General features: G+C 35.7%; 1 protein-coding gene across 4 annotated transcripts in view; it reads right to left on the bottom strand.

Annotated features, from left to right (window-relative positions):
• The window catches only part of SLCO1C1 (solute carrier organic anion transporter family member 1C1), a 69,562-nt gene extending 59,968 nt beyond the window's left edge, over positions 1 to 9,594 (bottom strand). Inside the window, exons 1-4 of one of the 4 annotated variants that reach the window (XM_033222714.1) lie at positions 9,257 to 9,594; positions 9,062 to 9,133; positions 4,857 to 5,010; positions 3,652 to 3,792 (exon numbers count right to left, since the gene is read on the bottom strand). Coding sequence is in view for 1 of the 4 variants with exons in the window: in XM_033222713.1 (XP_033078604.1) it covers positions 3,652 to 3,792; positions 4,841 to 4,985 (286 nt within the window). In the remaining 3 variants the exon portion in view is untranslated. Of the gene's footprint in view, positions 1 to 3,651; positions 3,793 to 4,840; positions 5,011 to 9,061 lie in introns of all 4 variants that reach the window. The other 3 variants (XM_033222716.1, XM_033222713.1, XM_033222715.1) reach the window with 3 other exon arrangements.
• Between the last annotated feature and the right edge of the window lie 6,125 nt (positions 9,595 to 15,719).

A 15,719-nucleotide genomic window follows, 5' to 3' on the forward strand; every position in this document is an offset into this window, starting at 1 on the left:
GGGTTTTTCCCCTATTCCAACAAATGCTTCCATTCCTCGTTCCTATACTAATACTGTGCCTTATTTTATTTTTCATCCGTGCGTCCAAATGCCAACCATGGGCCCCGACCTTAACGACGCCCCTTAACAGCAGGAAGTAGCCAGACAGACCACGGCGCCCCTTATCACTATTACCAATAAAAGGTTGGAATGTTTGGATGAGCGGAGGCAAGATGGTGCACTCCCGGGTTCTTCATCTCCCCCCCCAACTTTTCCCGCGCGCGCGAAAATGCAGCCCACGACCCAGGAAGGTGCAGACCAACTAGGCATGCGCCAGGTGATGTCAATCTGAAGAGACCAAGATTTACCTGGTCGCACCTGTGGAACGCCCCCCCGACACGCCCGTGCCCCGCCTATTGCCCTCCCACTCCTAGAAAAGCCGCTCTGGAGGGACGCCACGCGCGGCCTTCCTCAGTCCTTCACTCCTGTCGGGATGTCAGGACTCCAGGAACGCCCTCCGAGAGCCCCACGGGGGGACTCTGTCGGCCTTCTTTGCCAGAGGCTGACAGACCTCTTCCCCACACCTTAGGTGACCAAAATAAACTTGCAGTTTTGCTCCTACACTTGCCTAGTCGCTGGTTCTTTTGTGCCCGCTCTGGTGGTCTTAGAAAAACAAGTCAAATTGAGCATAAGATTTCTCATTTGAAATTTAAGAATTTAGTAGAAGACATTGTACATCATATTATTTTGATAATCTTTCTATATGTTTGTTAATTTACCACAATAAACAAACCAATAGAAAATGAAAGTTGACTGTCACTTTATAGGCAATTCTCTCCTGTTCTCGCCTACACTTCACCAACACCACACAATAAAGGACTCCTGTTTACACTCTATATCTGTGTTATGCTAATGGGCATATCATATACAAGACAATATACGTTCAGCATCTGTAATATATATATATATATACCGTATCTATCAAAGTTTTTGCTTCCTTAATATCTTTTCTGAGATCTCAGGAGATACACTTGGAATATAAATTATGATACAAAATCTTTAAAAAATGAAATTGGATATAAAAATTTTTCCGTATTTACTATCATTAGCCTCTCACAAAAAAACAGGTACAGAAAGTTTTAGAAATATGTCTTACCAAACTTTAAAGTAACATATTCTTGCTCTCTTTTCTCTTTTTCTCTCTATGCACACACACACTTCAGATAACAGAAAAGAAAGAAAGTCATTGAATTCATCTTGTAAGGCTACTATTTTCTTAAAACCAAAACTAGTCAAGGATAATATAAGAAAAGACAATTAGAGCCTAAACTTGGTTATGATAGATGTAAAAATCCTAAACAAAATATTAGCAAACTGAATAGTATATAAAAATAAAAATATCCTAACCAAGCGCAATTTATTATACTAGTACAAGAGTACCACCAAGTAAAAATAAATTATTAATTAAATCACTATATAACAAATGGAAGGGGAATAATTCCATAGTTAATAGACATCGTAAAAGTACTAAATAGAATTAATCATTCATTTATGGTAGGAAAAAACAAATCTGAGCACACCAGCTTTTAAAGTGTATCTATCAAAACCACAAAGCAAGCATATTGCTTAATACTAAAATTTTGAAAGTATTTGCATCAAGGTCAAACAGAAGAGAAAGATGTCCATTGTAAATGCTTCTCTTCAACATAGTACTGAGGCTAATGTAATAAGGTAACAACAACAACAATAAAAAAAAACAGATCTAAGAGTTGCAAAGAAAGATATGACATTATATTTTGTTTCAGACAATTTGTCCAGAAAACTCTACAGTTTCCATGGAAAATTAATTAAAACTAACAGAATTTCAACAAAGTTGCCACATACAAATAACATAAAGATGGAGGATGATGTTGGTTCCAGAACCTTGGAAGGAAGGAATGCAAAAAGAGGCAAAAGAAGTAAATTAAGATTATGTGCAGGAAAGTCATTTGTCTGGAAATTTATGTAATTCAAATAATTATGGCAAACTTGTAATGTTTGGGATAAAGGTTTTCAATGGAAGTAAGATAACTTTTAAGCCATTTTAAGGCAACTAATCCAATAAATTATATACCTAGAATGGTCTGGAAAAATTAATGTGAATTTGGAGTCAGGGGTTTCTGCTACTTCCTGTGAAAACTTAGTACTCTCTATGAACTTTTCTCTCAAGTTGCATCAGGACCTGGGACCCCAAACAAAGCTTTGGACCAAATCATTTATATGCCTCTTCGGCTCTGAAATATTTTTATGTAATAATCTAGAGTGAGAAAAACATCAAAACATCATGATATGTAATGTTTTGCCTGCTCATATCTGCTCTATTCTTTTATCTGCACCAGTTACCTCTTTCTCCTTGTTTCCTCTAATGATATAATGTGTCAACATTTACCTTGATTCTCTTTGGCCCTTCATTCAGTGCAGGGCCATCAGTAGAACAGGGCTCAAGGAATAAATCAACCATCTGGGCCAATCTAAGCAAATTACATAAAAGATTGATGTGATCAGATGTTTCGGAAACCTGCTACACAAAGTGTGATCAACTGACTAGAAGCATCAACATCATTTAGGAGCTTATTAGAAATTCAGAATTTTATTCTGTTCCTACCGAATCAGGTTTTAAAAAAGATTTTTAAAAGATTGCCCAGTAATTTGTGTGGACATTAAAGTTTGGCACTAAGAAATGTCATTCTGGAAGGATGACAAAAGATGAATTTGGGAAGTAAATGCCTGAAGGCAAAAGGTTACTTATTCATTTTATTTTTTCTGTGCTATTCAGAGTGAGAACCAAAACACATAGTATATACAAAAAGAAATAAATTGTTAAAGGGTTGAAAAATATATATTCACTATTCTGAAAGTTCATCAGGTAAAGTTAAAATTGGAGCAGTTAGAGGTTTTACTATAGCATATATCTGAATCTAAACAAGCCTCAAGGACCAGAGAGGGTACTGTTTTGTTTACTTCAACAAAAAATTAAGGCCTTTTAGTTAATCAATTCAGGAAGCAGACTAACTAGGATTATACTCTTTAAATTACTTCTAACACAGTGACTCAAATTACTCGGTCTTTTTAATTTCTAAGGAGTCTATAGTCAATTGCTAACCAAAGACACCTGAGATTTGAATTTTTATTGCCTGCTCGAATCTTGTGTTCTTGGTAATAGAATTCCTTTATTCTTTCTAGGCCACTGGGTGGAAAAATCCCTTTTATGATGTAACTTCTTTCATCATTGCAGTAAATTCTTGTAGAGCGCATTTGGATTATTCCACATCTCTAAAATTGAATCATAGGGCTCCCAGGTGTATTGTTCTTCTGTAAAGACACTTCTACATATTTATAACTCAAAATACCAATTAGCATCTCACCCTCTTCTCCAAGAAAATCACTTACTCTGATGTGGAACTCTGAATTGTGTGAACCGTACAATACCGAACACCTTGGGAGAAAAATTTACTGTTGATTGCTCTGAGAAAATTGCCTCTCCTGTAGAATAAGATCATGGCAAATTCTGTCCCCCCAAAAAAGATTTTATGAATAGAATCAGATCCCAGCAGACAACAGAATGCAGAAGATGTCCTTTAGCGACGCCTATAAGATCTTGGGCTTAAAATTAAAGTCATCTGTAATACCTACCAATTTCAAAACTACCATCAATAACTCCCACCAGTGAAGAAGGGATATCAAACCTTCTCTCTATCTGAGTGATGGTGCTCTTCAGATAGCCTTCTGCCAATGCTTTGGCAAAGTAAACAAAAGACAAGGCACCAAGAACACCTGGAAAATATGACAGGTCACACTTAGTCTGACTCCGGCTTGACACACAGTTGGAAACTAAGTAAATAGACAAACAAATACAAAACAAACAACAAAGAACAATGTATGATATCAACTTTATTATTGCTGAAATTCAAACACTGTTCAAGGTTTCCACCAGCCTTAAGCACATGTACATTTTCAAAAGTTCAAATTCTCTTGGAATTTAAAATATATATTTGATTTTTATGCGAAATGTATATTGAATTCTCTTTGTCTTCTTCCACTCTGGTCCAGAGGGTCACTCAAAGGAGTCTTACATCAAAGAGTCAGTGTATGGTGAGATATTCATTGGTAAGAAAGTAAATGAAACCATAAGCCACACACCTGACATCCTATAACACATCCAGCATTTGAGAGTATGTATTTCACAGGGTGGTGCGTGCACCACCAGGGAACATAATGTACAGACTGAAAAAGTGCAACTATTATTCCTTGTGTTTATGTTTATGCTTATTAAATTCATAGTCAAATGTTTTTCTCAATGGAAAACATGTCTTTGATATCCAGCTTATATATTTTGCTAGACATGGATCTGTGACAGAACATTCACAGGGAAGGTTAGCATTTATATGAAAAAAGCAGAGATTTGTTGAGCGAATATTTGTATAAAGAAAGAATAGGAGCACACAAAGCATTACTTAAAAAGCAGCTCTTCTCCTTACTCTGTAACATTATTCCCATTTTTATTTGCAAAATGGGAGTAATATGATGTTTCACAGATTAAATGTTATATCTGTGCTTGGCATAATATCTTGCACATGGCAGAAGTTCGATAAATAGTAGTTTCTACTATTTCTGTCTTTTCTCTTTAGGAGGGGCATTTAAAAGAGCCCTGGAAAGTAATTTAACCGACATGGTCAGGTAGAGATTGCTGGCACCGCCTGGCAAGGTGTGGTTTTAGTAAATTGCATCTAAGATCGTTCTTTAAAAAGGAGAAAACAATGCTCATTCTAACTTCATATAGAAGATATCTGGACAGAAAATTAAGAGCATCAACACTATTTACTTCTTGGTTGCTCTACCTTTAGTTCACCACAGCATGGTTGCTTTTCCTCTGAGGAGGGATATTCTGTTTTAAAAGAAGGCCTTCCAACAGGTTGCACTGAAGTTTTGCAGAATAACTGGATATTTTCTTTGGATGAAGTGTCCATTATAAACACATTCCTTGACTCTGATCTGTCAAAGTTAGTTTTTAAAGTAAAAATAAATAAATAAATAAATACTACACAATTTATTAAAGTTTTTTATTCAACAATATACCACAATTCTATGGACCCAATTTAAAGTGAATCTACCTTTTGTTGTCACAGTAAGTTGGCAAATGTTTTCAATTAAAATCAACCAGGATATCTGATTAACTAATCCTGCTATTGGAACTCTGTAGCTAGCATTCTTTCTCAATCCCTCCAGTTTAAGCCTCATTATGGCAAAGAATAAATTTAAGTGTTGCCTTTGGAATAAATAATGAGACAGAATTTTGCTAACTTTGTGGTCTTGCCAGTTTAAACTAGGAGCAAGCAGGAAAGGAAGAAGAGGAATTCAACTATTTGAATATTGATTCATTAGAATAAAGTCTTTAAAGCCTTTATATCTGTCTTCTTAGCAAAACAAATAGAAAAGTTTTACATTCATTGTAGATCCTTATACCACCTTATGATTCCTGTAGCACCCAAAGTAAGCCTTAAAATATGACAAAAGAGAAGAGGTCCAATTTGTGTATTGTTTTTGTTTGACAAATAAGGGAGCAACATGATTTGTGCCTCAGGCTTAGATTGAATTCAGGTGAAAGAACAGTCTTTGATCAGTCTTTAAAAAGACAGCCTTGCTTCCCATGCTCAATTTCCCACCACCCCTCACAGGACAGGATCACACACTGAACCTATTTTCTCCCTGTTCACATCAATATTTACATATCCTGTGCCCCTACTTCTTTTATTTATTTATTTATTTTTTTTTGAGACGGAGTCTCGCTCTGTCGCCCGGGCTGGAGTGCAGTGGCCGGATCTCAGCTCACTGCAAGCTCCCCCTCCTGGGTTTACGCTATTCTCCTGCCTCAGCCTCCGGAGTAGCTGGGACTACAGGCGCCCGCCACCTCGCCCGGCTAGTTTTTTGTATTTTTTAGTAGAGACGGGGTTTCACCGTGTTAGCCAGGATGGTCTCGATCTCCTGACCTCGTGATTCGCCCGTCTCGGCCTCCCAAAGTGCTGGGATTACAGGCTTGAGCCTGTGCCCCTACTTCTTTAGGATTCCACATGGCTCAGTGCCTGCCTGATAATCTAACCTAAATCAAAGAATTCAACAAAGTAATTTCTCAGTCTCCTTAATATTGTCACATGACACAATTGTACATTAATAGAGAACTTCTATATCCACATCATAGAAGTGGAATAATATTATTCCTAAAGGAATAATGTTATGAGTCAAATTTCATTTATTGTGGCAGAAATTTATTCTGACTATGTGTATATCACCTTGACTTTATGCAATGCTTGTTTTGTGTTTACTAAACCTCATCCAACATCATTTCAATTCATACTTTCTCAAACTGAAAAATCAAGTAATAGTAGTATAAACGGTTTGCTTTGCATTAATAATATGAAGGTAAAACAGCAGAGGACTTCAACAGTTTAAAAGTTAAGTGGATTCCTCCAGGGAGTGGGAAATGAGTAAAGAAAGGATGAAGCAAGGGTCTGGTTTCAAAAAAATTATTATTAGGCTTTTAGATTCATTTTATAAGCATGTGTAACTTTAAAAGAAGAGTGAGTGAAACAGAAAAATTTAAAAACAAAAAATAAGCAAAACAAAGAGCTAATAATGCCAATCAAGACCAAAAAAAAAAAGATACAAATACATATTAATGAGATAAAACACAGATATTTAGGAGTATAAAACATAAGAAGATGCATCGAATGTAGAAGTAAGTTTAATATCTTGACTTAATGGATAAGTTTCTAGCAAATATTCATTACCTTTATTGATAAAAACCAGAAGAGAAAATAGCCAAGAAAGACATTATCAAAAATACTCTGAAACTATTCCCTAAACAAAGATACTAAGAATAGATGATGTACCAGAAGTGCTTTATCAAGGGATATTCTTTGAGGAAAGATAGCAGATAATGGAAACAGATAATCTTTGTCTCCATTAGTTTGACAAAACTAAAATTATCTTGGTAACAAAACAGCACAAAGATAGCACAGAAAGGAAAATTTCAGATCAAGCCCATAGATTACAAAAATTCTAAGTAAAATGCTAGCAAATCCAAATTAACTCTTGTTCTATGATTAGAATTATTCTAAAAGATGAAACAATTGGTTAATTACGGGAAATTTATTCACCTAAATTACCACATGAATAATTCAAAATAAAAAACAGAATTTCAGTACATGAAAAACATGTTGATAAAATTCAACATCTATTACTGATTTAAAAAACAAAGTTTAAGAAACGAAGAATATAGAGATTCTTCCTTACCAGTATCTGATACCAACAGCCAACTTCCTATATCTACTGAGTCACTAGGACTACTTTTCTAGACCAATATTTTGCCAGGACAAGGAAAACAGGGTTTGGGAAACACAGAGTTATACAATGGTAAATAGATATCTTCACTACAAAACTCTGAGTAAAAAACATTGCCAAGCAAGAGATATACAAACCAGAAAGCTTTTAAAATAAGAAATGGATAATTATTAAATTTATGGCTTAAATTGCAATCTTCTTCAAACGATTAAATTATATAATTCAAATTGGCCTTCTGTTTTGGGGATTCAGATATCATATTATTTCTCATCAGTCATAATATTAAAGCCAGTGGCCAGAAAATACAAATAAATTGTTTAATAATAAAATATGCTATCACTTATCCTAAATTTGTCTTTAAAAGATCCAAAGTGTTACATCTAGAATGCTAATGCCAAAGAGAAAAAATAATTATGTTAAAAACACTACTGAAAAACTTGAGACACTACAGGACATTTTAAGTTATCTAATATATGGAGATATTGACAGAAAAATCACTGTAACTGAAATTCAAAAGTGATAATGAAAGATAAATATAGTTATCTCAGTTCACTTTGTGTTAGGGCAAAATAGTATCCAGCTTAAACTATTGGCACTACATAGCTTTACTGAAGTGTCTTGATGGCTAATGCGCAAATTATTGCAAGTGTAGTGTGTTCCAAGGAGGCTACAGTTCATCCCCTGTAAAAAGAGAGGGAAGGAAGCTCAATGACGTGAATGGAAAGATCCTTGGGGCCTGAAGGCTCTCTCTCTTCATTTGCAACTGCAGAAGTAGAGCAAGAGTACACAGTTATTCAGAATGATTTGCATTTGGCAAATCCTTAATTGATCTCTGGCCACTTGAATAGAGTCTTCCAGGAAAAGACATATGACAGTTTTCATCCAATACCCTGGGTTTCGAGCATAACTTATTCTGGAGGCCAAAGAAAAACAAGCCAAGCAGTTTCTCTTCCTTTAGCTCAAAAACATTGAATAATCTATCCTCATGGGTTTCAAAATCAACCCTTCAGATTTTAAATATAGAGAGCAAGTGGCTTATGAAGGTTGTAGTTAGATCCCACAGATGTACTCAACCCCTCCGCTCTGCAACTGATTCGGACTCTGTCCAGCAATCAGTCCCCAAGGACTGCCACAGAGAAAGTCCTAAAGGCAACCACGCTCCTCCCTGTCTTCTCTTGGCCATCTCCAATGAGGAAAACCTCTGTCCCGGCTTGACTTCTGGACACCAGGATGCCTCCCTTCAGACGAGCTAAAAAATAGCCTCATGGCACTTGCTGGAGAGGAGTGTGTGTTGTTTAGAAACTAATTTCCCAACCAATACAAATTATTTGTGTCAGATTCAGATTTAATAAGTACTATTTTTGTGTTGGGTGATGTATGTACTTTTTCTAATCCTTAAAACAACCCAACAAGCATAGTATTAGAATTCCATTGTTTAAATTAGATGGCCCAAAGCAATTAAGTGACTGGTCAAAAACTAAACAACTTACAAGCATGAGATTCAAAATTTGAACTCAAATTTGAGTTTATCTGATTTCCTTAACCAATCTTCTGTCTTATTTTCATCAAACTAACAAGGGGATCATCATCTTTCATTGATAATTTTTATGGATAAAACATAAATAGCACAGAAATTAAGGGTTAATCTCCCATAAGAATCTGATGTATTAGTCACAAAATATAAAATGAGAGAACGAAGTCTTACCTGGAGGTAGAGATCAAAGATAGCCAGTTCCTTTCAATGTGCTCAGCAAGAGGATGGACCACACACCACAGGCTGAAAGAGGAAACTGAGGTAAACTCCACAGCAATTTTGAACAATTTTGCCAGGTGGGGAGAGTGTGGGTGAACACAGGCAGAGCAGATTAGGGGAAAGAAAAGATGAAGGGCATGGTCTCACCCCTGAGCAATCTCTTCTCTTTCCTCTTTCCTCCTGGCCTCTTTTTTCTGGCAGTCAGCAGAGAATTGGCCACGCTGGCAAGGCCACTGACGTGCATCTCAGCTCCCAGGGCACAGAAAGAGCTGAAGCTTTTGAGCCATTTCTTTGCAATTTGCTGCAAGTTTAAGGCCACACGTGATAAAGCTTTCTTTATGGGAGAGAGTGAATAAAAGAAAAGACCACTTGTGATCTTACTTGCTGATTCCCAGAAAACACAACTCCGCAGGGGGCAGAGGGTAAGGGAACAGAAGCCAGAGGAGGGCGGAAGTTTATACCAGAGACCTCGCCTCCTTCCAAAAAGTTTTTAAGCCAAGTATTCCTTAGGGACATCACTGGGACCCTTGTGTTTTCTTTGTTTGTTTGTTTTTGTTTTGTTTTGTCTTTAATGGTTCTTGGGCTAATTTGCTACATGGTTTTCTTTTCCATTGGTATTCTAGACTCTTTAGGGACGAAGTATCAGGTCACATCAAAGCTCTGCAGCGCTCTGTACAGAAAGAGTTAATTCTCAGAGACATGATCAATTGCTCATATTTACAATTTCTATGAGTTTGAAAACAGAAAAAAAAAAAAAACACACATTGAATTTTTGGCATTGTTTATTCTGCCTAATTCCAAGGATAAAGAAAGCCTTGCACTGAGAAAGTCTACAATTCTAATAAATTCTTTTTCCAAGAGAAAAACTTTAGAGGATCTTAAGCAGTATTAGTTTGCATTTGTTTTCTACCAACAAATAAATTTGCTACAAGAATTATCCAAGATTCACCCTACTCTTAAGTAGCTGAGACTCTGGGATGGTCACTTAATTTTACTGAGTCTCAACTTCTTCCTTTGTAAAGCAGAATTTTTTTTGTTAAAAAAAACCAGATTTATAGGGCTGTTTTAAGGATTAAATTATATAACGTATTCAAAAGGACGTTGCAAGAAAATGACTGGAAGGTATCATCATTTTTTATATGTATATAGATATATATTTAGTTCACATAATGGTCAGGATAGTTAATCAATATTATTCAAGCACATTTTACTACAAAAGAAAGAAAAGAAAAATGGGTTTATCTTAAACCTTGAAATGAAGCAATGGTGTTTTCAGACTCTGAAAGGTCATATATTTCACTTTAACAATCAAACCAGACTTTTCCATCGGAAATAGCGAGCAAACATCCGAATACATTGAGTATTAGTCTAGACTTCTCAGTGTCTAACAGGTGGCCAGGCCACTGTTTTATTAAAGAGGAGATAATATTTACCAACCCAAAGGGCATAATTTTCCTCACCAAGAAATGAAATTCTCCCCTGAGAATGTAATTTGGTCTATTCCCAACTAACTCAATTTCACTCTCCAACATGATTCCTTTTCTTATTACCAAAGTCCACAGTTAATGTTGCTGTTTTGAATGCACATAATTTTTACACTTATTCAGACCTTCTTATATGCAACCTTGCACTGGGTTGTGGCCTACTTCAGCCTTTCATTCCCATTTCCAAACTCTAGACCGGGGGTTAACAAACTTCTATAAAGGGACAAATAATAAACATTTTAGGCTTTGTAGGACCATGCGATCTCTATCACAACCACCCACCTCTGCCACTGTGGTGTTAAATTAACCACAGACAACATAAAAATGAAAGCATTTCCTAAGACTGCAGTAACAAAGTACCACAAGCTGTGTGACCTTAAATGGGACTTTATTGTCTCGCACTTTTGAAGGCCAGAAATAAAAAATCAAGGTGTCAGCAGAGCCATGCTCCCTCTGAGACCTGTAGGGAAGCATCCTCCTTACCTCTTCCGCCTCCTGGTGTTTGCTGACAGCCTGAATTCCTTGTTTTATAGATGTATCACTCCAACAGCTGCTTCCGTTACCACATGGCCATCTTCTCCCTTTATGTCTCTGTCTTCTGTTCTTAAAAAGACACTAGTCATCTTTGACTAAGGCCCACCCTAATGACCTCATCTTAACTTGATAAGGTCTGCAAAGAATCTCTTTTCAGAAAAGGTCACATTCACAGGTACAAGGGGGTCAGGACTTGCTCATATCTTTTTGGGAGATACAATTCAAGCCAGGACACTCATATTCTCATTTTCCTCCTACTTGAATTTTTTCCTGCAATTATTTTACTCACTTCCTTCTGTATAACCTCAATTCTCCTGTTTCTTTTTCAATTTATTGATCTTCCCAGGCAAACCTCACCTCAGTTGAATCCACTTTCTTTCTCCTTAGTATTTCCATCCGCACTGTTTTAAATGAATGATTGAAGAACAACTCAGTAACATGACCTTAGGGCTTATTTGATATTTATAACCACTAAACTCACTGAGTCATAGAAGCATTGCTAGACATAATACCTTTTAATGACCCAATCACTTTACCTCTCTCAAATCTTCATTTCTGGTTGCACCCTGATTATTAGCTGATGATCTTGTCTAGAAAATTCACTAAAAAAAAAAAAAAAAAAAAAAAACAGAAGTATTGGGAGAAATATTACACTCTGTCCTCATGACATCTACTCTCTACCCAAATGTACATTGCTATTAGCTGTCTTCCTTCTTGCTCCTACAGTCCATGTTTCTAAGCCCAAATTTTAGTCGTATTCCTTGTATATATTTCCTCTCCTCCAGTTCATTTTTCACCAACTCTAATCAGTTTTTTCCTTTACCACTCTAATGCAAATATTTTCATCAATAACATTAAAGGCATTCACAGTAATAAATCCAGTGATCAATATCCATACCTCCTTTTAATTGATGTATTAGCAGAATTATATGTCATTAATGTGCCCTTCCCTTGGATACATTTTATTCACTTGGTTTCACCACACTCCCCTGGTTTTCCTCCTACTTCAGTGCTCATGTGCTCTTAGTCTTCATTGCTGGAGTGTTCCAAAATTCAATCTGTGGAATATCTTCTTTTGCTGTCTATATTTACTTCCTTAATGACCTTATCTGGTGTCATGGCTTTAAATGTAATCTATGGCCGGGCGCGGTGGCTCAAGCCTGTAATCCCAGCACTTTGGGAGGCCAAGACGGGCGGATCACGAGGTCAGGAGATCGAGACCATCCTGGCTAACACGGTGAAACCCTGTCTCTACTAAAAAATACAAAAAAAAAACTAGCCGGGCGAGGTGGCAGGCCTCTGTAGTTCCAGCTGCTCGGGAGGCTGAGGCAGGAGAATGGCGTAAACCTGGGAGGCGGAGCTTGCAGTGAGCTGAGATCCGGCCACTGCACTCCAGCCTGGGCGACAGAGCGAGACTCCGTCTCAAAAAAAAAAAAAATAAAATAAATGTAATCTATAATATTAGATCCAATGAGGTTAGGCAATATGTTGTATACCCAAATTTGAGTTAAGAGTTTTTCAGTCTAGAAACATGTATACATACATACAGGAGATATATATACATATACACACACACATATATATATATATGGAGAGAGAGAGAGAGAGATAGATATAGATAGATATCTACGTGTGTGTGTGCATTAGCACTCTCCACTGAAAAGGTCTAGAAACAATGATCAACTAAGTAGCAATCAGTGCAGCTAGCACCATAAATAAAGGCACCATGGATCCTTGATAAGTGACTAATACCAGGTGTAAAGATATAAGATGGGCCTGGAATATCTTGTCATAAAAAGGAGCTAGGATGCCTTGAAGAATACATTGTGCCAATAGGAGTCAGAAGCCAGCCTGAACAGGCTCTTGCTAATCAAATATAGGAAAGTTTGAGCATCAGTAAGAATGACTGTAATGGTTGAAACATATAAAATAGTAATGGTTGAAACATTATTTTAATAAAATTTATGTTAAAAAACACTATAAAAACATCACATGGTCACTTTGCAATAATTCTAGACACAACTTAAATGTTAATATATTTAAATATATTAATATTTATATATTTATATTATATACAATATATGTCATATTATATATAAATATTAATATATTTAAAATTAGCGGTATTTAGGGAGAAATTGTGTGTTTATCCTAGCTTTCCTATTCCATTCTTTCCTTAGAGTTATTGCAGAGTAAAGACAAATTTCTCTTCATAGAATTCCAACTAATAAAAAAAGGATGAGAGAATATTATAATTTTCTTTTCTTTCTTAGGGTAATTAATATTTATTGAAATGTAATTTAGTCTTAAAGTATCCTGAAAGGATTTTGGTAAGGTTTTGAAATTTTACTGAAATAATACCAGTGCAACCTTGGTTCAGTCCAACAAATAGTCTGAAAATAAAGACTATTCTCTAGAGATGACAAATTTATTTGTAGAACAGTTTTAATAAAAACAAGATTAAAAATACAAAATCCTTAAACTCATTGGAGTCAAATGCAACAGTTAAAGGAAAAAATGTAGAAAATATACTATAATTTTCAATCGCTTTTAGATTGGTAGAACTCTAATGGGTTTTATTTGCATAGCTTGGTTTTTGTGTCACAGTAGAGAAATTGAGAAAGTAGTTATTGTATGGGGATAATTCTTAATGGTTTTGAAAAATTTCTGTTAATATGATCAGTTCAGACCCTCTCTATAAAGTTTTTATAATTCTATATTATATGTAAACATAATAATTTCTAGTAAGAATTAAGCTATTACATATTTAATTTTATAATTTTAATTTTTATTTAAGATTCAGAGAATATATATGCAGATTTTTTACATGGGTATATTGTGAGACACTGAGTTTTGGGGTAAAAATGATTCCATCAACTAGACAGTGAACATGGTACCCAGTAGGTAGTTTTGCAGCCCTTGCTTTTCTCCTCCATCTGCCCCTCAAGTAATGTGTCATGTCTATTGTTCCCATTTTTATGTCCATGTGCACTTAATGTTTAGCCCCACTTATCAGTGAGAATATTGTAATTTTCAAACCCCTAATGAATTAATAAATTTAGCAAAAGGTAATCAATGACCAATAATATCACCAAAAATCTCAAGCCATTTTGAACATACTGGTGGAAGTTAAAAGCTTGAAACACCACCTTTGAAATAGTCCTCCTTTTTACTTCCAAAGAAAACTAACTTATCAAATCTCAGATTAGATTTAAATACCAGTACATAAGAAATATAGGGAAGAGAAGAACACGCTAAATGACACTGCAAAAGATACAATCAGCAACATTGAAAGTAAAGAATCTCTTTAGGACAAATAACTCAATATTTTTTCCAACCAAAAAATGCAAGGAGAAAAGGAGATGAGGGAGCAATTGTATATTTTAACTTAAGAAATGAACTGACCAATTACAATGTACGGACTTTGTACACCTATTCAAAAAGAGACAAACTATAACAAGACTTCTCTGTAATCTTCTCAGAAGTTTTATAACCTCAGAAATGAGAACACTGTGGATATTTGTTGTACTGAGTAATTTGTGTTAGTTTTTTTTAGACATGATAATGGTAGTGTCATTGTTTTAGAGGTAAATATAGCATTGCTTTTTGTTTTTTTAACAAATCATTTACTAATGAAAGGATACATTTATATTTTCAAGATAATTTAGAGGAGATGCACTAAATATTGGGAGGTATATATGGAACAGATTGGCTGTATACTAATTGTTTGAGCTAGGTGATAGCTCAAACCTGGTGTTCACTCTACTATTCTCTCTGGTTTGAATACATTTGAAAATTTTCATATTGAGTTTTAAATAAATGATACAGAGACAGATATATATATGTGTGTGTGTGTGTGTGTGTGTGTGTGTGTATGTAAATAGATTAAAAAGTGTTACTGGATAAATTCCAAATTTCTTTCTATATTTGGCTATGAAGCCATTGTTGATATAAAACTTCTGTTTTCTACTATCCATTCCATGTTTTCATTGCCATCTGCTAGGACTTCTCTTGGTGGAACATTTTTACTGACAGGATGACCTGCAAGTTAATTCTTGCCAGGTCAATTTTCTTAGTAGTTCTGTTTTTATTTGGTGACTCCAGTGTCCCACTACACTTACTATGTAACATGGAAGCATTAAGGGCTCCATGGAGAATTCTTTGTGTTCCAAACACAATCTTTCTTGCCACTATTTTGTATCAGAAACCATACTTCAGCTTAGCAAATTGGGATCAATCACTTCCTCCTCTGATGGTTCAGTAATATGAGACAACAAAATATCCAAATAGTAGCCTTGGTTCCAGGGTACCATTACCATTACCATTGTGTATTCTGGTGAAAGTATCCCTTACTTGGAAATTATTTCATCTGGACAAGCCGAATCAAAAATTTTAGAGATAGAAACCACCCTCAAGCCTGCTGAATCACATGGGGTAGAATTTACAGGCTTGGGGGTGACCTGTAAAGCTGGACTAAGTGTGAATTGGTGTGAACAAGGACACACTAATCTGATGTCTGAGGCTTCCTATTTAGGTAATGATCATAGTAATCCCTCTCCTCTGACCTGGATGTTAGTCTCCATTAGAACTTA

Source organism: Trachypithecus francoisi, unplaced genomic scaffold (assembly GCF_009764315.1).
Source record: "Trachypithecus francoisi isolate TF-2019V2 unplaced genomic scaffold, Tfra_2.0 Lachesis_group11, whole genome shotgun sequence".
In the NCBI taxonomy this organism is placed as follows: Eukaryota; Metazoa; Chordata; class Mammalia; order Primates; family Cercopithecidae; genus Trachypithecus; species Trachypithecus francoisi.